Source organism: Hyaena hyaena, unplaced genomic scaffold, assembly GCF_003009895.1.
Source record: "Hyaena hyaena isolate Hyena2069 unplaced genomic scaffold, ASM300989v1 scaffold_227, whole genome shotgun sequence".
NCBI classification, from domain to species: Eukaryota; Metazoa; Chordata; class Mammalia; order Carnivora; family Hyaenidae; genus Hyaena; species Hyaena hyaena.
The window spans coordinates 516,087-538,788 of NW_024080859.1; the positions used below are offsets into that span (position 1 = coordinate 516,087).

Here is a 22,702-nt window from a genome sequence, read left to right on the forward strand (position 1 = left end):
GCTCAGCAGACCCGGTGGCGCCAGCACCCTGGTCCGGGCCCTCCAGCCTCCAGAGCCGCGGGCAGGAGGTGCCTGTTGTGGGAGCTGATGCCTCCACAGCCACACACAGGGACTCAGGCCACGAGCCGTGTGCTGACCGGCTCAGAGCACCTCCTGGACCATCACAAAGTTCCACACACAACGGTTCATTCTCGCCGTTCTGGAGGCCCAACTCTGAAATCAAGGTGTCCACGGGGTTGGTTCCTTCAGAAAGTTCTAGGGGAGGATCACTCTGCACCGGCCTCGGGAGCTCCAAGGTTCCTCGGCTATGGCCCCATCACCCCAGTCCCTGCCTCCGTCTCCACATGGCCTTCTGTGTGTCACCTCCTTGGTCTAAGGACACCCATCACTGGACTTAGGGCCCAACCAGAGAATCTCAGGAGCCTTCACTTAACTGCATCTGAAAATCCCTTTCTGCAGACAGGGTCACACTCTCAGATTTCAGGTGTCAGGACTCAGACGTTTGCTTTTTGGGTCGCCATTGGACCCAGGACGCATGGCATCTCCTCTAACGTTCTATCCAGGCATCTGCAAGCGCAGGGAGCATGGAAAGTTCTCTAGGAACTGAGGTCGGTAATCTCTGGGTCTGATTCTTCTTGAAGACCTCTCTGTAGCATGTGATCTCCTGCCTCGAGCATCAGGTGGGACAGAGATTCTGCCGCTCTGGAGCACAGAGCCTGGGGTCCAACCTCACCTGGGCCCTGACCAGCTCCTGCAGTGGAGGGCCAGCCCTCAGGCGCTCCGGCTTCCCTCATGCTGGCTGCCGGCTGCCGGAGGTCATTACCAGAAAGACACACTCTCCCACGGGGCCTGGGTCTCCCCATCTGCGACATGGAGGCCAGGGCACGCCTGGCCTGGGGGCTACTGGGGGATCCCCCCGAAACCAGGGGCCGACACAGCGGTGATGAGTCCCAGACGCTGTCAAGTCTGCCATCAGCAGAAGGAACTGAGGCAGCAGCTGGGTGGAGTACCTGGTTTATTTCTGATGCAGGTGAGTCTCAGGACTGGGGCGGGTGCCGGCCGAGGGGGCGGACGTCAGGGCCCCGAGCTAGAACTCGACCTTGCAGGCAGGGAAGGCCTCGTCTTGCATGGACACGGTGCTGTTGCTGCCCAGCACGGTGATGCCCAGTGCCTGGTGCCGCGCATGCGTCTCCTCGTACCACTCGTGCATCGCCACCGAATCAAAGGTGGGGATCAGGGTCACCTGTGGGGGGGAAAGACAGACTGACGGTGAGCGGGAGCATCTCTGAGCCCTGGGCCCAGCCCCTTGCTCCACTCTCGGCGTCTGAGACCCTTCTTCCCTGACCGCATTTGCTCTGCCTCCCTTCGCTCTTGCCTGGATGTCTGCAGCTGGCGGCCAGCCCGTCTTTGAGGTCCTTTCTTGTCCCCACGGCACCCAAAGGGCCCTCTCACAACACAGACCAGGCCTCTCTCTGCCTCCTCCCTTGTACGCACCAAGCTTGCTCTACCTTCCCCTGGTGCCTGGGATTCTCCCTCCTGGCTCTCGACAAGCTGGTTGGGGGGAGGGGGGGAACAGGGGCCGCGCGCATGCTCCCTGAAAGGCTGGCGTCGGCACCTCCCACACCAAATGGGTGGCCAGGGACCTGAAAGCTTGCCCTTCAAGGATGTGCTCCACGGCTTCCCTGGGGGACCACCCAGCCACAGGACCAATTCTCAGCTTTCGCAGCCACGCGGACCCTCGCCAGTTCTCACGACTGGGAAGGTTAAGAGCGCAGGGGTCAGGGAAGGGGATCAAACCAGTCCTGCCCCGCACCCTCCTCCAGCTCCTTCACACAGACGACGTGGACAACAGGGAACAGAGCCCTGAGAGCTGTGGGGCTTCTGAACTCACCTTCCTTTCTGTGGCCTTGGGGCCACAGCTTAGTCAGAGCCCCACTCCCTCTTCTGTGGGTAGGTGGTGAAGGTCACATAGACCTCACAGGACTAAGTTCAATGGGAGCACACCAGGCAGCGTGTGGCCCTACCTTGTGCCAAGTCTGTCTGGGGCCCTGGGGTGGTCACGCACCTGGAGGTCTCGGTCCCATTGCTGCTTGCCAGCCAGCAGCGCGTCCAGGACGGCCCGCATGCCCTCCTCCCTGCGCTGGTCCTGGCCACTGATGACATAGCAGAGCGCCCGCACGCGTCGGAAGAACTCCTCATCCACCAGCCGGGCGCTGTGCCCGCCGGGCAGGTAGGCCAGGTCGAGGTAGACAGGGGAGCCGGGGGGTGCTGCTGACCCGCCTGGCCGGCTGCCCGCTGACCCTGGGGGCAGGAAGGAAGGGGTGAGTCCTGAGCTCCTGGGACCTGGGCCTGGGAAGGGGCTCCCATCTCTGCCTGCATCTCTCTGAGTGGCTCCGTCCACAGGGGGCGGCCTGATCTCACCGTCTCACAGTTGACAAGCTCTCTGTGCCTTGGGCAGTTACTCAACAAACCCTGCAGAGACCCCAGGCCACATCCTCGGTGCCCGGACCCTCCCCGGCTGGTCCCTGGACACAGACATACCCAGGGCCAGAGGGTAGGAGGGGGCAATCAGGGAGGGCTTCCCCCCCCAGAAAGAGGGGGTTTTAGAGCTAAAGCTCCCAAAGCAGCCAGTATCTAGAACAATCTGCTGCTTCTGCAGCCTCCTCCGTCTACTCAATTACTCAAGGGGCATTTATTGAGCCTTCCTGGGCATTAGGCACTAGGGACATGTCAGTGACTGAGACAGACAAAACTCTCTGCCCCCAAGGGCAACGAGGAAGACAGAGTGGGTGTGGGAGGGACAGACTGCAAGAGGGAGGCCAGATGTGGCGCTGCTTTCAGAGCCTCACCCATGGCCCTGAACCCAGAACCTATGCAAAGGGTAATGAGGCCCCCAGTCCCAGGCGAGTGTCTCATAATCATAGTCAATTAAGTGAGGACAAGCCTGGATCTGAGGCACAGGACGCTGGCCAGGTGCTTGACGTCTTAGGCCAGGAAACACTGCCCAGCTCCGGGGGTGGGCGCAGAGGGCCGCCGCGGCAGTGGCAGAGCGAACAACTCCCCTAGCTTTGGGCAGGTGGCACCCCCCCCCACCATAGCCAGGAACAAGGGTGGTGAGGATCTTGAGACTCAGGAAGAGAATGCCGCCACAGCCACGGCCACGATAAGCACGAGGGAGCAACAGAGGCGGACTGGTGAAGAGAAGATGAGGGGGCCACGGGGCAGGGCAGGGCCCGGCGCGCTCCAGCAGCGCCTGCCTCTGTAAATGCAGCTTTGCCGGAGCGCCCTTCCGGTTCCCCGCGAGCTGCTGTTCTGCAGCACAGAGCCAAGGCGCTGGACAGAGCGCACCTGGCCTGCGATTTGGGGACGTTTACCCCCTGGCCCTTTTAAGACACAGTCAGCCGACACTAGCAGAGGTCCATCTGTCGGGGGCAGTGGGAGGAGGAGACCCAAAAGCCTGGGGGGTCCAAAAGCCTGGGCAGACAGGGGCTCGGATGACTCCCGGCCTCGGCCACGGACCTGGGTAGCCGCCCTGCTCAAGCCCATGGGGGCCCACTGGGTGCCTCTCCTGGAAAGTGCCCAAGAAGGATAAGAGGTGGCAGCTCAGGGGCACTGAGGCTGGGAACCAACGACAAGCCCCGGGGCAAGAGTTGCCTGGGACATCTGTCAGCTTCCAGAGGGCAGGGCCACCAAGGTACCTGGACAGGTGAGCAAGCACTCGGGGACAGCAGCTCAAGTCATCATCACTGCCAGTCATCATCGGAGCTTTCCCACCACCCCCGGTACTCCTAGGCCTGCAGTGCCCTCCACAGTGGCTGCCGAGCGCTGGGACGCAGCCAGGACAGGCTGGGATGAGCTGGGGTTTGTACCAAACCCACACCAGGCACCCGAGACCCAGCGTGGCCACGAGCAGGGGAATCAGCCGGTGAGGGGTCATACTGATGGCACGCTGGACTATTCTGCTCTAGTAGCACGCGTGACAGAGTGCACTCAGCGGGAGGGCTAGGGGACGACGGTGCAGCGGGAAGCACCGGGAATCCATCTCCCCATCCACACGGCAGTCCGGCTGGCAGCGTCTCCCTGACTTCCAGGAGATCCAAAGGATGGAGCATGTTTTCTCCTTTTCTCCGTCATTTTTCACTTTTCCCCCCTTTAAGGAGCCACACATGTAAGGACTAAGCCATTCAAAAGCCACTGCATCACTACATTGTACACTTGAACTAATATAGCTGTTAACTATGCTGGAATTAACATTAAACGCTTAATCATAATTTTTAAAAAGCCACTGCACACATGGGAGATTTAGGAAAATCACACGTGCCCAGGGGATGGCGCAGGCTCCGTGAAGATTTGAGAAGACTCTCAGTGTCCACCTCGGACTGATCCCAGCACAGAAGCAGCACATGATAATTAAACAAAGCAGCCACACAAACCTTCCCCTGGGGAAGGGGGAGATTTGGATCTCCGGAGTTAACATGTTATTAAACTCAAGTGTCTGGTTTTCAACAACAGCAGCAAAAATCACAAGGTGTACAAAGCAACAGGAAAAGTAGGGCCCATGGGGTGCCTGGGTGGTGGCTCAGTTAAATGTCCGACTGGCTCAGGTCATGATCTCACGGTTCATGGGTTCAAGCCCTTCATCGGGCTCTGCGCTGACAGCTCAGAGCCTGGAGCCTGCTTCGGATTCTGTGTCTCCCTCTCTCTCTGACCCTCCCCTGCTCATGCTGTCTCTCTCCCTCTCTCAAAAAAAAAAAAAAAAAAAAAATTAAAAAAAAATTTTAAAAAGGAAAAGTAGGGCCCAGAGTAAAAAGAAAAAAAAAAAAAAATCAACAGAAACCACCCCCGAGAAAGGCCAGATGGTGGGCTTGCTGCACAAAGACCTTAAAACAACGGTCTTAAAGGTGCTTCCAGAAAGAAAGGAGGATGTGCAAGAAGATGCTGTGTGAGTAAAACAGGAACAGCACTAGGGACAGAGAAAACAGACCAGAAAGAAATTCTGCGGCTGAAAAGGGCACTAACTGAAGTGAAAAATTCACGAGAGGAATTCCATTCTTGATCGGGTCTGAGGAACAGGGAGAAATAAGGCTGAAGGAACTGAACGGCGGCCACAGGGATTTGTGGGCCGCCGCCGAGGGGGCCAACACACACGTGGAATCGCAGGTGGAGAGAAAGGGGCAGAACGATTATTTGAAGAAACAATGGCCCCAAACTTCCCATATCTGATGCAAGGTGTTAGTAAACGTCTAAGAAGCTCAACAAATTCCAACTAGGACGACCCACAGAGACATGCTACAGCCCCACTGCTGGGAGAGAATCTCTTTAGAGAAAGCAGAGATACGAGGAAAGTTTCTGCGTATAAACATCTATATTAAAAAAGGGTATCTCCATCCAACAACCTAACTTTAACCTAAGGAACCAGGGAAAAAAAAAAAAGTAAATCCAAAGCTAACAGAAAAAGAAACGATAAAGAGCAGAGATTTTAAAGACTGAGAATAGAAAAATACAAAAGAACCAATAAAACCACGAGTTGGTCCTTTAAAGAGATTAACAAAACTGACACCCCTTTGGCTAGAGTAAGAGACTCAAACTGATAAGATCAGAAGTAAGAGGGAGACACTACTACCTACTGTACAGACATAAAGAGCATTAGGAGAGTCCTGGGGACATCTGTACAAACAAGAAACCACATAACCTAGAAGAAGCTTACAAATGCCCAGAAACACAAAACCCACCAAGACTGAATCACAAAAACAGAAAAACTAAACAGATCTATTGTTAGTAAGGAGACTGAATCAGGAATCAAAATCCTCCTGAGCTTAAGTTTCTACCACACGTTTCAAGAACTAACTTTGATCCCTCTCCAACTTTATCAATATCCCTTATGAACCTGGAAGCAAAAATCTGCGACAAATCAGCAGCCTATTAAAAGGATCAGACACTGTGATCAAGTGGGAATACCTGGGATGCAGGGATGGTTCAACATATGAAAAATCAATATAGCCACACAGTGGGTGTAGAGAGTACTTAAAAATGAAATCTTTAAAAGAAATTTTTTTAATCTTTATTTTTGAGAGAGAGAGGCAGAGACAGAGTGTGAGTGGGGGAGGGGCAGAGAGACAGGGAGACACAGAATCTGAAGCAGGCTCAAGGTTCCGCGAGCTGTCAGCACAGAGCCTGACGCAGGGCTTGAACTCACAGACCACGAGATCATGACCCGAGCTGAATTCAGACATCTAACTGACTGAGAGCCACCCAGACGCTCCAAAAAATGAAACCTTAAAAAAAAAAAAAAAAAAATGGGGGCGTCTGGGTGGCTCAGTCGGTTAAGCACCCGACTTCAGCTCAGGTCATGATCTCACAGTTTGTGGGTTCAAGCCCTGCGTCGAGCTCTGTGCTGACAGCCAGCTCAGAGCCTGGAGACTGTTTCGGATTCTGTGTCTCCCTCTCTCTCTGAATCTCCCCTGCTCACGCTGTCTCTCTCTCCCTCAGAAATAAATAAAATACATTTTAAAAAATCCTCCCTTTTCTAAAAAAAAAAAAAAAAAAAGTGTATATATATGGGGCTGGCTTGGCTGGTAGAGCATGCGACTCTTGATCTCAGGGTTGTGAGTTTGAACCCCATATTGGGTGTAGAGATTTACTTTAAAAATAAAGTCTTAAAAAGAAAAGAAAAACCAACATAATATACCACATTAACAGAATGAATAAAACATTACAATCATTTCAATTATTGCGGAAAAGGCATTTGACAAAATTCAACCCTTTTTCATGATAAAAATCCTCAACAACGTTGAGCATGAAACTGCCTCAACGTAATACAAGCCGTACATAAAAACCTACAGCTCACATCATACCCAACGATGAAACACTATAAGCTTTTTTTTCTAAGAGCAGGAACAAGGCAAGAATGTTGGCTTTTGGCACTTCTAATCTACACAATACTAGAAGCGCTAGCCAGAGCAATCAGGCAAGAAACAGAAAAGATAATCCACATTAGAAAAGAAAAAATTAAACTTACCTCTGATCACAGATGACACGCTCTTCTGTGCAGAAAACTCTAAAATTATGCACGTGCACACACACACACACAGCTGTTAGAATAAACAGATTCGGCAAAGTAGCTGGATACAAAACCAACCCACACAAATCAGTTATGCTTCTACACGCTAATGGTGAACAATCTGAAAAGGACACTAAGAAAACAATTCTATTTACAATACCATCAAAAAAAGAATAAAATATTTAGGAATTAATTTAACCCAGAAAATAAAATCTATGAAAACTACAAAATACTGCTGAAAGAAATGGAAGAAGACGTAAAAACGCACACCAAAGACATCCCGTACTTGTGGACGGGAAGACTTAATATCTGCCGAGTGTTGACACTATCCCTGAAGCAAACTACAGATTCAATGCTGTCGCGATCAAAGGGCTTTTTGCAGAAATAGGAAAGCCTATCCTAAAATCATATGGAACCTCAAAGGTTCCAGAAGGCAAGACAATGTTGAAGAATAAAGTTGGAGGCCTCACACGCCCTGATCTGTAAACTAATGACAAAGGGACAGTAATCAAGACAGTGTGGTGTTGACATAAAGACAGATGCATTATTGGCCAATGGAACAGAAAACTCAGAAATAAACCCTCACATATGTGCTGAAATGATTTCTGACAAGGATTCCAAGACCATTGGTGGGGGAAGGACAGTCTTTTCAACCAATAGTGGTGGGAAAATTGGACGTCTCCATGCGAAAGAATGAAATTGAACTCTCATTTAGCACCACGGACAAAAATCAACTCAATTTATCATGGAACAAAATGTGAGGGCTAAAACCATAAAACAGAACAAAGCAAAAGTTTCACAAAATTGTGGATTTGGCAATGATTTTTTTGGGATGTGACAAAAGCACAGGCAGGAAAAAAAAGCCAAACTGGACTTTACGACGCTCACAAACTTTTGTGCAAAGAACACAATCAACAGAATAAAAAGGCAGCCCCACAGAATGGGGAAAAAATATTTGCAAATCATGTACCTGATCAAGGGTTAAGATCCACAACAGAACTCCCATAACCCAACAACAAAGACAACCGGATCAAAAATGGGGCGAAAGACCTGAACAGACATTTCTCCAAAGAAGAGAATATAAATTGGCTGACAGCACATGAAACTCAACATCACTAATCGGGGAAATGCAAATCAAAACCCTCATAAGAGATCACCTCCCACCCATCAGGTGGCTACTATGAAAAAAGAACAAGTATTGGCGAGGATGTGGAAAAATTGGAGCCTTTCTGCACTGCTAGTGGGAACGGAAAATGGTGCAGCTGCTGTCGAAAATAGTGTGGCGGCTCCTCAAAAAAAATAAAAAGAAAAATAAAAAATAGAATTACTATGTGATCCAGCAATCCCACTTCTGGGAATATACCCCGAAGAGGCGAAAGTAAGATCTCCAAGAGATACGTGTCCAGTCATGTTCATCCCAGCATTATTCAGCAGTAGCCGAAAGGCAGAAATAACAAGGGTCCAGCAATGGGTGAATGGATAAACAAAATAGGGTCCATCCGCGCGACACAGTATTCTTCAGCCTTAAAAAGGAAGGAGATTCTTAAAAATGAAACAAAGGGAAGAAAATTATGACACAGACTACAACATGGATGAACCACAGGGACATTACGCGAAGTGAAAGAAACTCATCACAAAACATAAACACAGTAGGACTTCACTTACAAGAGCCCCAGAGGAGTCAGAGTCATAGAAACAGGTCGTAGAGCCGGAAGGTGCCAGGGATTGGGAGAGGAGGAATGGGTATTAGTTTTTAATGGGGACAGAGTTTCGGTTTTGCAAGATAAAAGGAGTCCTGACTGGTGGGGCTTGTTGCGTACTTAACGCCATGGAACGGTGCACTTAGAAACGGCTAAGGCGGTACATGTCCTGTTAGAGAGATTTCATCCCAACTAAGGAAAACTGGGGGGAAAAGAAAGGTCTGCTGACGGGGCGGCCCTGGCTGGAGTCCGGGGCACCTGGATTTCAGAATGTTCCCGCTCAGCAGGGACAAGGGCGGCTCACGGCGCCTGCTTCGTCCCAGAGGTGGGACTCACCCTGGACACCTGCGTCGCCCTGAGTCTGGGACTCCGGTACATGTCAGGCAGAGGGTGCCAACATGACCGGCCCCCAGCTGACACCCTGGGCGCTCGGTCTCTAGGGAACTTTCCTGTGTCATCAGGGCTCGCTCTCAAGCACAGGGCTCGTGTCAAGCACACGGTGGGACCACGCTGGGGGACACCTCTACTGGCCTGTGCCTGGTCCCCCCTCCCTCGTCTCTCCTCTTCTGTATCCTTCTGCTGCAATGCAGCAGAGCCAGAGTATGACTGCGTCCCGAGTCCCGACTACAACATCGAGTCTGGTGGTGGTGGGTTTGGCAATCTCCACACAAATGGGTTAAATATATTATTAAAATTAACTTCCCGTTTTTAGTTGCTGTGGCATTAGTGACTTCAGGATGACAGATACGCCCACTTTATGTTTCCGTGGGCGGCACTGCCTGAACGCCCTAGAATTGCAAGGGCCTAAACGGTGAGCCAAAGCTGCCATTTTATAGGAGAAACTGATGCCCAGAGAGGGTGGCAGGTCTGGCTGAGGTCACACAGCAAATAGAGAACAAAGATTTCGGCCGGTAACTCCCCTATAGGACTCCAGCTCCTAGATACTTACCGGATGGGCCCCGAGTGGTTGTCTTGGGGACCGAGGACTTTCTGGACACGGGTGCCCGAACCCCCTTGTCACTGGGCTCGCTCCGGGTGCCAAGGGGCCGACCAGCCCGGTCTCCGCCAGCCAGTCCCTTGGTTTTGGCCGTGGTCACCGGGGCGGCTTTGGAGGCGGCAGTGCTGGGATTAGGGCGGACCAGGGACTTCCGGGTGCGGCCAAGGCCCTCTGCCGGCCGGGCCTGCTCCGGAGGCAGCACCTCGGGGTCCACCATGCAGATGCTGGGCGGGGTGGGCAGCGGTGGGGGGAACTTGAGGGGCTCGGGCAGCGGGTCGCGGCGAGGGACCCCCAAGCCCTCCATGTCTTCGTCCGAGTCCGCGATGCCAGGGGCGGCCGGGAGGGGGTCTGAGTCAGACAGGGTGGGCAGGGACTCGCTGACAGAGGTGGGAGGCGTCTCCTCGGCCCCCAGAGCGCCCGCCCGCTCCTGGGACCGAGCACTGCTCTCAGAGCTGCCTGGGGACGCGGGCGCCATGGGCACAGCCTTCCGGTGTTCAAACTCGCAGGGCGACACCAGGCACAGGTCCACGTCGTGCGGGGAGGCGGATCGCCGGACTCGTGGGCCACGGAGCGGGAGGCTCAGCCCAGCCTCGCCCGCGGCAGCAGGTGGTGGCGGCAGCACCTGCTCGAAGGAGACGGACAGGGACTCGTCCACCTCTGTGGAGTGCGGGGACCCAACCTCAGCAGGCAGTGACGGCGTGGTCACCGTGGGCGATGCGTCGGGCGCAGCTTCCCCACCCCGCAGCGGGCTCAGTGACAGCCGCCCGCTGCTCTCCGCTGGGCCCTGGGGGGCCCCAGTAGGCGAGGGTGTGCGCGGCCGGGGGGTGCTGGCACCCAGAAGCAGCTCCAGGGCCTTCTCCGCCAAGGCGCCGCCATCATCCGCGGCTGGGCTCGGCCCCAGTTCCAGGCTGCTCTCCGGACTGGGAGTGGCCGCCAGCTGGGGGGCCGGCGAGCTGCAGGCCTCGGTGGGCGGGCTGGCCTCCCGGCACCGGAAGCTGGGCGGGCTGCAGGGCCCGTTCTCCGCCGGGGGGACGCCAGGGCGGGGGTTTGCGGGTGCTCGGCGGGGCCTGGTGGCAGCTTGGGCGCCCACCTTCTTCACGCTCCCCGAAGTGGAGGCTGCCCGGGGCTGGGATGTCCGGGGGACGCTCGGCTTGGGGTCCCTCTTCACCTCGCGGGGGGCCCTGGCTTCTCTCTCAGCCCTGCGGGGGGCCTCAACCCGAGGTGGCTCCTTCCGGGCCGCCGCCGCCACAGGGCGCTCCTGGGCAGGCCGGGAGGGTGCTGCCGCCCGGCCTTCTCTTCTCAGGCTGTCCCGGGAGCCCACGCTCTCCTTGCTCCCAGCTCGCCGAGGCCCTGCTAGGTCCTGGGGGGTCACCACGGGCTCTCGCAGGAAGCCCAGGTGCTGCAGACGCACCAGGCCGTCCAGGAGGCGGGCAGGCGGCGTGCAGCCTGGGAACAGCACGCGCACCACCTTCTCGGTGGGGCCCGCAGGGTGCCACACCAGCAGGGCGCACACGGATGCGAGCTCCGCGCCGGCAGCGGGCGGGTGCAGCACGTACATGTCCAAGCGGCCCACACCCATCTTCTGAAAGAGCACAGTGGGCTCAGCCGGGAGCGGCCCGCGGTTCAGGGTAAGGGGAGTGATGCCCAGCCGGGCCAAGAGGCTCAGGGCCAGCTCCGCCTCGTCCTCGCCGCTCGCCAGACGCGAGATGGCGACACGGGCGTTGAGGAACACGACCCCCAGGTTGGGGGAGATGAGCCTGCGAAGCCGGTCATCCCCGGAGCCCCCGCCGGCCGCCGCCTCGTCCCGCTCCGCCAGTTTGCGCCGCAGAAGGCTGTTGAGGCCCGGGAGGCTGTCGGCGCCGGCGTGGGTCACCAGCACAGCGTCCACGCGGTCCAGGTGGCGCACCAGCTTCCAGAAGCTCGACTTGGGGTTCGAGCCGCCGTTGACCAGCACGGTGAAGCCGTTGACGGCAAAGAAGGCGGCATCGCCGAGGCCACCAGGGAAGACATAGCAGCAGGGCCGGGCGAGCCTGAGGAAGCCCACGGACGCGGGCGGCTCGAGCAGCTCAAAGGGGGACGGCGGCTCCAGCGACTCGGCCACGTACTCCAGGAACTCGCGCAGGCCCGCGGAGGCCGGCAGCCGCACGGGGGGGTTCCACCGCAGCCGCAGGGCGCCCTGGAGGCCCAGCCCCGCAGACGCCAGCTGGGCCCAGTCCCCAAAGCTTGGGCAGGTGATGGTCAGCTCGGGCAGGTCTGCAGGTGGGGGCGTAGACGCCAGAAGATCCCGGATCTGGGGGAGAAGTCATGGTTAGGGGCCCCCTTGGAGCCAGGCAATACTCAGCCCCTTGGGAAAACTGGGCAAGCGCCCCCTGTCTGTCTTCTTGGGGCTGGGAGAGTCCCTTGGCGGACCCTTGTCACCCTGAGGCCAAAACCCAGCCCTCCCCATGGTCACAGAGACACAGGATCCTGACTCACCACCTGCTTCCCTCCCACTCTCCCCGCCCCAAGGCCTTTGCACTTGCTGTTCTCATCCTACAGCACAGCTCCCTCCGGGGACGTCTTCTGTGCTTTTTATCTCCCGGTCATTACCTCACTCTCCTAACCTAAAAAGGAGGTTTACCAGCTGGTTTTGCTCATCTGCCACACCCAGACTAAGGACTGTAGAAGGGACCTAGAAGCTGGGGTGCCCCTTGTGGTCTCTGGGATGTCTGCTGACCTACAGGCCTAGCCTCAAACCACACAGTGTAGTAGGTGAGGGACTCGGGGCCCAGCCACTGGAGGGACACGTGTCACTGCTTCTGCCCCACAGAGGAGGGGACGGGGTGCAGGGAGGGACAGGTCACTAGGGCCACACAGCCTGATGGGGACGAGCCAGGATTCAGAGCCAGGGGAAGGATGAGGAGGAGGCGGCAACTTACCTCTTTGTCCCCTAGGACCTGGAGGAAGTGGCGGGGCGAGAAGCCCCCCGTCTGGAGCAGCAACTCCCCTGTCTCCTCCAGGCAGGGCCCGGCCAACACCAGCAGTTTATGAGGGGCAGGGTCCAGCAGAAGGTTCCGGAGCTGAGGAAGGGGGAGGCCGTTAAAGACGCTGCTCTGTGCAGTGACACAGCCTACACCCTGCTTTGAGATGGCCCCCAGCCCCAAATCTACATGTAACCACCCCCACCCCTGTCCCCACCCCAGTGTTCAACTAGAAGCTAGAAGGGTGCCCTCGGGGCCTCTTGCTGAGCCCTGCACCCCACCCCCAATGAACTCCTGCTGCTCATCCTAAAAGCCAGGCTCCAGTGCCCCCTCTTCCTAGAAGCCCCCCCCCCCATACCCTTTCTGGATTCCCTGGGGCCCTCTCTCTCTCTGGCCCAGCCTCAATGCCACGGGGAAGAGGGTGTCTGTGTCTGGCTGTACCTCCTTCAGAGCTCCTTGAGGAAACAAAATGGAGCATCTGTGAGCAGGGTAGCCCACCTATTTGAGGGACTCTAGAGGGGCGCACGGGGCTCTGTCTCGTTCATCCTCCCTACGGGTAACGGGGAGATGCGCACGGATGGCCACGAACTAGGATTCAGAGTCAATTCAGGGGCTCCTGGGTGGCTCAGTCTGTTAAGCGTCTGACTCTTCATTTCAGCTGACAGCACGGAGCCTGCCTGGGATTCTCTCTCCCCCGCCCCGCCCCTTCCCAGCTGGAGTGCTCACGCGCGTGCTCTCTCTCAAAATAAATTTTTAAAAAGTCAATGCAGACAACTCCTGGGGCCCAGCCAGCAAGAGGCACAAGATGCAAACGTCAGCAGAGCCCTGCCTTCCTGCCTCCAGACCTTCCCTGCTCCATTCCCTCCTCCCAAACTCCAGTCCTCCCTGACTCCACCTGCTCCTCCCACCCCCCCACCCCCAAGGGAGGGACAAGCTGAAGCGGAGGCCATCTGGGGAGGCTTTCTGAAGGAGGGGGTGAGGCTGCTGGGTGTCAAGAAAATTTTAAACAGCACAAGGTCAGGGACGCTCAGGAAGTCAAGACTCGGGAAGGCACCGGTCCCTGCGGCCCCGCCCCCTGCAGAGAGGATGGGTCCCTACCTCGTCGCACAGGGACTTGTCTGATGGGTTCAGGAGCACCAGCGTCTCCAGGGTGTCTCCACGGTGGTGCAGGCTCCGCTGGCCTGTGGGGGAACCGGGCCCTGTGAGTCTGGGGCTGGGCCTTGTGCGTGGGGTCAGGCCGTCCCGGTGTCCAGCCCTGCCTCCCGGCGTGACCCCAGGCAGCCACAAGCCCCTCCAGGACTCTGCCTCCCGGGAACCCCAGCCAGGGGGGCATCTGAGGAGCAACAGGCACACGACAGAGGTGCAGGTCGGGGTGGGGCAAGAACAGAAAACCAGCGCCGGCAGGCCTCACGCTGGAAACGGTGACGACAAGGCCATCACTGCTTACGGCCCTGCTTCCCGGCAGTCAGCCCTCCGGGGGATGTCACTGTCACCCCGCAGAGGCAAGGAGCCTGAGCCCAGGGAGGGCCAACGAGGTACACCAGGAAGAGGGCAGGACTGGGGTCCAGGTATCTGAGGATCAGCAAGTGGCAGGTGAGGCCACAGTGAGGGAAGCATGGGGGTGGGGAGGCCTCATGGGCCAGGAAGACGGGGGGTGGGGAAGATCTGAGTCCCGGTCTATCCCCCAGAACCCAGAGGTTTCAAAAAGCGAGCAGCAGGCCTAAGGCTGGAGAGGAAAGGACCTTTCGGCACTGGTCAGCCTTTATCAGCTTATCACACGCTTATTATCACATACGGATATTGCCCCATTCCGGCGGGGGAACGGCCACCAAGGTCACACAGAGCCGACGGGATTTCCAGCCCCTTCCTGCCCCCAAATCCTGTGAGGGGTCAGGAAGCTACCAGGAACCGCTAGGACAATGAGGCGAAGGACACTTCCTTCCCCTCCTGCAGCAGCCTAGTGACTCAACAGGCTGGCTGAGGCAAGAGGGGCCTCGGGCGACACCCAGGACCCGCCCAGCAGCCGCCCTGTTCTGTGGGCCATCCTGGGCTGTGTGGGGCTGGCCCACGCGTCCCAACCCTTTCCTCAACGTTTCTCCTCTCAAAGCTTCCCACCCACTGAGCACCTCCCATACGGGGGTCACAGCCACAAACCAGACACGGTCCCCACACTCCACTCTCCAGGCCCCCTCAGCGTCCCCTCGCTTTCCAAACATCTTCTCACCTTGTCTGGGCCCTTCCCTCCACTCGACACAACAGCCCCAGGTACCTCTCCTCCAAAGAGCTCACTTCCTGGAGGTCTCCCTGGCCCCACCCCTCAGCTGCCTCGTCTGCAAAATGGGGACAAAAACACGAGTTCCTGCCTTGTGTACAGCAGATGACCAAGGGAGTTGGCGCTGGTCAGGGCCCAGCCCTGCTTCACGCCTGGCAGACTCAGCTGTATTATTACTGTTATTGTTTATAGCCATACCGGAGCCCCACCCCCCACGCCTGGCACACAGCTGGAACTCAGAGAACACTCCCCCCGGTGAACGAGTAGAAGGGGAGTGGCTGGGAACTGGGGGGTCTCCAGTCTCACCTTTCACGATGCTGGAGAAGGTGGCAGAGTGCCGGGACACAAAAACCTTGAGCTGCTCATCAAGGCTGCAAATGCCAGGGTCGATGTCCCAGGAGCGGATGCCTGTTGGGGGCAAGGGGGGCGGTGAAGAAGTGAGGTAGGAAGTCAAGTGGGCTCCCCAGCTCCCAGAATGTTTCAATAACTAGCATCTGGCAGGTGGGAGCCATCCCGGGCCCCTCCCTTCTACCTGTCCCCCTACCCGCGGCCTGGGGACTCAGAAGCACCTAACGTGCCTCTCGCCCTCTCTCTGCATCTGCACCAAAGAACCCAAAGCGTTAACTCGACATTTCACAACGTCAACAAAAGAGCCCCCCACCTCCTGAACAGTCATCTGGTCCCCTCCATCGTCTCCCCCCCCGCTCCCACCACTGTCTCACAACTCCTTCTGCCCGGCCAGGAGTGTTTCCACCTCCTGGCCTTGGCACTAGCTCTTGCTACTCTCAGGAGGTCCTTCCCTCTGCCTCCCCACCCACCCTTCGGGCCTTCAGCGCTTTGCATCCTTCTGAGCACTCCTGACAGCCTGTGAGCTTAAAAACTTGTTCCATCTCCTCACCCGCTTTGGGTCCCTCACCCTATCAGACTATTAGCACCGCGAGGGCAGAGCTGAGCCTGTGGTCCCCCGCTATCCTTGCGCACGGGGCGGGGTGGGGGTGGGGCAGGACAGGGACACGGACCACAACATTCCCAAGCACGCAGAGGCGCGCGCTGCCTTTCCATTTTGCAGGCGCCAGACCGAAGGCCCTGCCCATCTGAATGCGGGGATGAAGGCCCTCCAAACCTGGCGTGGGGTGCACGATGCCTGCGCCAAGTGGCTGCAGGTGAACCTCGCAGGTGCACCTATATGATTCATCTCCCCAGATGCCAAATCCCCCGGGCAGGCTGCGCCCGCCCACACCCCAATTAGCACGCTCCTTCTGGAGCCACGGAAAGTGGGCCCCGGGGCTCCATCCCGACTCCTCCCTCCAGGACACCCAAGCTGCTAGGACCCTGGGCTTCGAGGAGACCCCACCCTCCCCTCTGCGGGCCCGCTGGGCGGGAAGCGGAGCCGTCGTCCGTGTTGCCCAATTGCGCGGGTCCCCAAGCCCGGGCCCCTGTCCGGTCCCCAGGCTACACCCGGGGCGGGGCGGGGCAGCCCAACCCAGGCCCGGGTACCGCTTCCTCCGTGGGCGCCCCAGGCCTCTGGCCGCGCCGTACGCCTAACCTAACCGTGAGGAAGACCGAGCCTCTGGACCCCCAGGATTCCGCCGCTGCCCACCCCACCCCCCTAGCTCGGCCGCCCCCACCCTCACCCCCACCCCCACCCCCACCCCCACCCTCGGGCCGAGACGCGCGGCCGCGCCCGCCTCTCGCACCCCGCGGCCCCAGGCCAACCCGACCTCGTTCGAGCTCCTCCAGCACGTAAGTGAGCAGCCCCGAGCACCCGCACTCGCCGCCCACCACGAGCAGCAGCGAGTTCGGTGCCTGGGCCGCCCCGGGGTCCGCCGCCGCCGCCGCCGCCATCTTCGCGCCGCACCGACGCTCCGGGCGCCTACCCCACTGGCCCCGCCCCTTAAAGGGGCCGTACCGGAAGACAAGAAGACCCCTCCCGGAAGCCCCCTCGCCCCTTGTCTGCCGCCGCTGGCCCCTGGAGGTCTCGGGAGCTGGGGACATGGGCGCAGACGTGGTTGGCAGACTCTTGGATCTCCCCTTTGGCCACCCCTCCCAAATGATCATTCATTCATCCATCCATCTATTCATTCATTCGACAAGCTTTGACTGCATGCCTACCACGTGTTCTCAGGGAAGTCATCACATCACAGTGGGCCTAATTAGAACCGGGCCCATATGCTCCTCGCTCCCTGGGTCAGGGCTTGAACAGAGAAAAGAGAGGTGGCTTTAAGGACTTTAAGGGCTGTGTAGGAGTTTGCTAGGTATGAGTGGTGGGGCAAGAGCATTTGAGGCAAGTCAGAGCATGTGCAAAGCTTTAGAGGTAGGAAAGTACATCTGTGGTTGGGACACATTCCAGAGCACTCTGGGCCCTGGAGCAGGATAACACACTTGCACCTATGTCACGCATTTTACTCCAGTAGCTCAACGAATAAACCTATGAGGTAGGGTGATGTTATGGTCATTTCAGAGAAGACACAGGCTTGCAGAGATGAAGTCACAAGCCCCTTAAGTAGTAGAGCAGAGAGGAGACTGAACCCAGGGGAGTCTGATTTGAGATCCAGCCTGCGGTAGGAACTGGCTGCCTGTCTCATGTCCTCCCCAATCGCATTCAGCCTTTTCAACTAGGGTGGTCACTACTTAAGGAAAAAAAAAATCATGGTGCATCAACCTCTTTGACAGTTGCCTGTGCCCAGGGAGGACTGGGTTGTCTCTCTTGGGACTGGAGTCTCCATCTCTGGAGATATACAAAACAAATCAAGACAGAAATAAACAGGCCTGGGAAGCAGGATTGGCCTTCTACTGCCCTTCATTATCTGGGGTTGTTCAGCCCGACTTCCTCCCTGGTCAGTGTGAGAGAATCACTGGCCACTAGCTGTCTAATGTTCTAGTTCTCCACTTCCTTTCTCTCTCTCTTTTTGGCTCTGGCATACTTCCTCTACTCTAGTCCCTCCTTTTTAGCTGCCTCCTCTGTGTCCTGGCTGCCTGTGATTTCTTTTTTTTTTTAATTTTTAATGTTTGTTTTTATTTTCAAGAGACCGAGAGAGACAGAACATGAGTTGGGGAGGGGCAGAGAGACAGAGACACAGAATCTGAAGCAGGCTCCAGGCTCTGAGCTGTCAGCACAGAGCCTGATGAGGGGCTCGAACTCATGGACCACGAGATCATGACCTGAGCCGAAGTTGGACACTTAACCGACTGAGCCACCCAGGCGCCCCGCTGATTGTGATTTCTTGTGTTATTGCTCTGAGCAATAATAGGAATGGGAGCATTTGTGTCAGGCTCTATCTCCCCTACGAGGCTGGAAGTTTGCTGGAGGCCAAGCCAGGCAGAGGCCTCTCTGGAATCCTGGCCTTTTGTAGGACAATGCTGAATATCCTGGAAATGCATGATAACGCTTGTGGAGTGGGGGTGAAAAGCCCAGGTATCCACCAGTCATGTTTTCCTTCATGTGTGTTGATTGACTGAGTTAGGACTCGAACCCAGGACCTTCTGACTGAAGTCTATGCTCTTCCTTCTGCCCAAAGCTGTGAAGTTATGGGTGTTGCTATTACTTCCAGTTTGTCTAAAAGGGCCCTGAAGTGTGAGAATGTGTCTTCACCAGGGTGTCTGATTAGGGAGGAAAGTTCTCCCAAAGGACTCTGGGTGCTGATACTCTGAGCATTCTGGAGTCCTGAGGTTTTCCCGTCTCATGGTGTCATCCAGGCTGAGGACTCTCGTATGGGGAATGTGGGAAGCAACTCCCCAGAGATGAAGCATCATGGGGGGTCATTTCTGAAATTCCAGGCACAAGACTCAGGTCACTGTCCTCTGGCCTTTATCCACTCACAGCTCAAGGCTTGTTTCGAGGTCATCAGTCCCTAGAGGGATCAGATAATGGCATTTGTGGGGAAAATGGAACCCTTTAGCCCTCAGAACTGATGGACATTCTTGTCTTCTCACCCTGGCAACCCTTTTCTCTCGTTAACATTTTGTCTTCAGGTTTAACATAGGCATGATCAAGTTCACAAATGTCAAAAGTGGAGGTTGACAAGGGCGGTGACACTGTGGTTAGGATGTAGGACATTTCTCAGCTCCTGGCAGTTCTCTGGGCTCTCTGGTTGATTCTCCCCTCCCCTGCCCTGCCCTCTGTCATTATAGGTGAGTTTTACCTGGTTTTGAACTTCACATAAATGGGATCGCAGAAGGTATCCGCTCTTGGATCTGGCTTCTCTTGTTCCTCATGTTATGATGCGAAGCTGGTGTTGTGCCCGATTCGCGAGTTCCCTGAGACCTCCAAGGAGTCGACACCGATGCAAATACAAAAGGGTCTTTATTACAAGCTCAAGCAGGGGCTCATCTGCCTACCGGTGTCATGGCAGCAAGGTGAAACGAAGAACAATAGCGAATAGGGTTTTTAAGGAGTAAGGGATGGGGGGGGGCGCCTGGGTGGCTTAGTCGGTTGAGCGACCGACTTTCGCTTAGGTCATGATCTCGCGGTTCGTGGGTTCGAGCCCCGCGTCGGGCTCTGTGCTGACTGCCAGCTCAGAGCCTGGAGCCTATTTCAGAGTCTGTGTCTCCCTCTCTCTCTGACCCTCCCCTGCTCATGCTGTCTTTCTCTCTCCTAGAAATAAATTAAAAAATTTTTAAAAAAATTTAAAAAAAAAAAAAGGAGTAAGGGATGGGGGTGTTACAGTACATGTAGCATCATCACATAAGCACCAATTACAATTACAGCTTTGACCATTCAGTATCTGTGAGGTGTTTATTACTTTTGGTGGGACCCAATCATGACTTTTGAGAATCCTCTGAAAATGACCAATTATGAAGTGAGTTCAAAGGGCCCACGTGGGGTTCAGGCAAGCGGTGAGAAATTGGCTAGTTTGTATCTGCAGTTCCCAGCCTTGACTCAGACCATAGGAATGTTTTTTGATTAGCTGAACTGAATACCAAGTATTCTTGGGTACCATTTTCTATGTTGTGGTACAATACAAATAACATATAACTTACCTTTTTAAGCATTTTAAAGTCTGTAATTCAGTACATTTAGTTCACAGTGCTGTGCAACCTTCACTAATACTAGCTCCGTAAAACTTTCATTGCCTTAAAAGGAGACCACATGCCTATTAGTAATCACTCCCCAACCCTCTGCCCCCAGCCCCTGGCAGCCACTAATCGACTTCCTGACCCTAGAGACGCATCTGTTCTGGACATTTCATACACAGTGTAGCCATTTCTATCTGGCTGCCTTCACTCAGTATAATGTTTCAAGGTGCATCCATGCTGTATCGGTGTATGAGGACTTTATTCCTTTGTATGGTTTTACTACATCTTGTTTATCCATTTACCCATTGGTGGGCATTTGGGCTGTTTGTACCTCTTTGCTATTGTGAATTGTGCTGCTGTGAAATCTTTGTGTGTAAGTTTTTTTGAGTACCAGCTCTCCATTCCCTTGCATATGTGCTTAGGAGTGGAATGGCTGGGTCATATGGTAATTCTATGTTTAGTTTTTTTGAAGAACTATCAAACTGTTTTCCACAGCAGCTGCACCATCTTATGTTCCCATCAGCAATGTAGGAGAGTTCCAATGCCTCCACATTCTTTTTTTTTTTTTAATTTGTTCTTTTCTTTTTAATTTTTTTAAATGTTTTATTTATTTCTGAGAGAGAGAGACAACACGAACAGGGGAGGGTCAAAGAGAGAGGGAAATACAGAATTTGAAACAGGCTCCAGGCTCTGAGCTAGCTGTCAGCACGGAGCCTGATGCGGGGCTTGAACCCATGAACCGTGAGATCATGACCTGAGCTGAAGTCGGACGCTTAACCAACTGAGCCACCCAGGCGCCCCTCCAATGCCTCCACATTTTTGCCAACACCTGGATTTTATCATCCTCGTCGTTACTATTATTTTTGTTGTTATAACCAGCTTTTCACTATCTGTTCATTTCACCTGGTGGCAGACATTTGGTTTGTTTGCAGTTTTTGGCTGCATTAGATAAAACTGTTTTGAGCCTTTTGTATACCTGTCTTATGGTGACTATACCTCATTCTCCTCCAGTAAATGCCTAGGGGCAGGATGGCTGGGAGATGGGGTAAGAGATGGCCAGACTGTTTTCCCAAGTGGTTTGTGAGGAAGGCTATGCCATGTCCATCCTCAGCAACACTTAGGTTTCAGGCATTTTGGCGGAGGGGGAGGAGCAGAGGGAGAGGGAGAGAGAGAATCTTAAGCAGGCTCCATGCCCAGCACAGAGCCTGACGCGGGGCTCAGTCTCACAACCATGAGATCATGACCTGAACCTAAATCAAGAGTCAGATGCTTTGCTTAACCAACTGAGCCATCCAGGGGCCACAGGTTTCAGCCTTTGTAATATTTGCCCTTCTTCCCTCCTTCCTCTACCCCTCTCATTAACCCTGTACTTCAACATCCATTACGTGCGCCTGTTGAGGACACTAGTTCTGGGTGCTGGGGAGGGTGCACAGGGCTGGGACTGGAGAAAGCCTGAGGTCCCCAAGGCGTATGCGTTATGTATTAGTTAATTTCATCCTTGTAGCAAGTTGGGGCAAAGTCTCTGAGTAAACACATTTAATAAATGGGGAAGTGAGATTCGGAGGGGTCAAGGGACAGATCCAGTGTTCAGCACCCTGGCCAGGATGCGAACCCCAGACAACTGACTCCAGGCCCTGAAACAGTTATTCATTCATTCACTCACTCATGTGTTCATTGATCTGCTGAGTAAACACTTTCTGACAACTTTCCTGTGCCCCTAAGAGGTCTCAGTTCTGGTCCCCAAGGAGACTTCAGTATGCAGGAGGAAGATCTGTCCATAGATGTCCCCTAACCCTGTGGAGTCAGGGTTGGGCTGGAGGTGGGGCCAGGAGCTGGAAGAGCTGGGAGTAAGGGAGTGAGGGCTTTGTCTGGGGAGACAGGGAAGGTGTCCTCAAAAAAGGGACATTGGAGCTAGGCTTTTTTTTTTTTTTAAATTTTTAATGTTTTATTTATTTCTGAAAGAGAGAGAGAGACAGTGTGAGCAGGGGAGGGTCAGAGAGAGAGGGAGACACAGAATCTGAAGCAGGCTCCAGGCTCTGAGCTGGCTGTCAGCACAGAGCCCGAAGTGGGGCTCGAACCCACGAACCGTGAGATCATGACCTGAGCCTAAGTTGGACGCTTAACTGACTGAGCCACCGAGGCGCCCCTAGAGCTAGGCTTTTAAAGAGTGCATAGGAGGGGCGCCTGGGTGGCTCAGTCAGTTAAGCGTCCAACTTAGGCTCAGGTCATGATCTCACGGTTCGTGGGTTCGAGCCCCACTTCGGGCTCTGTGCTGACAGCCAGCTCAGAGCCTGGAGCCTGCTTCAGATTCTGTGTCTCCCTCTCTCTCTGACCCTCCCCTGCTCACACTGTCTCTCTCTCTCTTTCAGAAATAAATAAAACATTTAAAAAAAAAGAGTGCATAGGAGTTCACTGGGTAAATGATGTATTCATTAATTCAAAGAACGCCTCCAGCCAAATCATCTGTGCCAACCTCACCCCGGTCTGGTCCCAAGGAGCCCCCAGGCTGGGGAGTTAGACCCAGACCCAGACTCCCTGAAAGGTCATGGATGTGCTGCAAGGAGAGGTAGAGCATAAAGATGTCCTGGAGAGAAGGAACTTGGGTGTTCTTCAGGGGGCCAACAGGAGTCTCCTAGGAGGAAGGTGTGGTTCTAGTTTGCTCCCCCAGAGCAGAAGCAGCAGGTGCTGAATATTTTT

At 55.3% G+C, this 22,702-nt stretch overlaps 1 protein-coding gene across 1 annotated transcript; it reads right to left on the bottom strand.

Annotated features, from left to right (window-relative positions):
- Positions 1 to 998: 998 nt before the first annotated feature.
- On the bottom strand, positions 999 to 16,851 carry MAP1S (microtubule associated protein 1S). Its single transcript, XM_039243351.1, has 7 exons — positions 16,711 to 16,851; positions 15,296 to 15,397; positions 13,816 to 13,898; positions 12,676 to 12,816; positions 9,710 to 12,047; positions 2,066 to 2,301; positions 999 to 1,243 (listed from the first exon to the last, which is right to left on the bottom strand). The coding sequence occupies exons 1-7, from the start codon at positions 16,832 to 16,834 to the stop codon at positions 1,088 to 1,090; spliced, it is 3,180 nt and encodes a 1,059-aa protein (XP_039099282.1). The 5' UTR covers positions 16,835 to 16,851; the 3' UTR covers positions 999 to 1,087.
- Between the last annotated feature and the right edge of the window lie 5,851 nt (positions 16,852 to 22,702).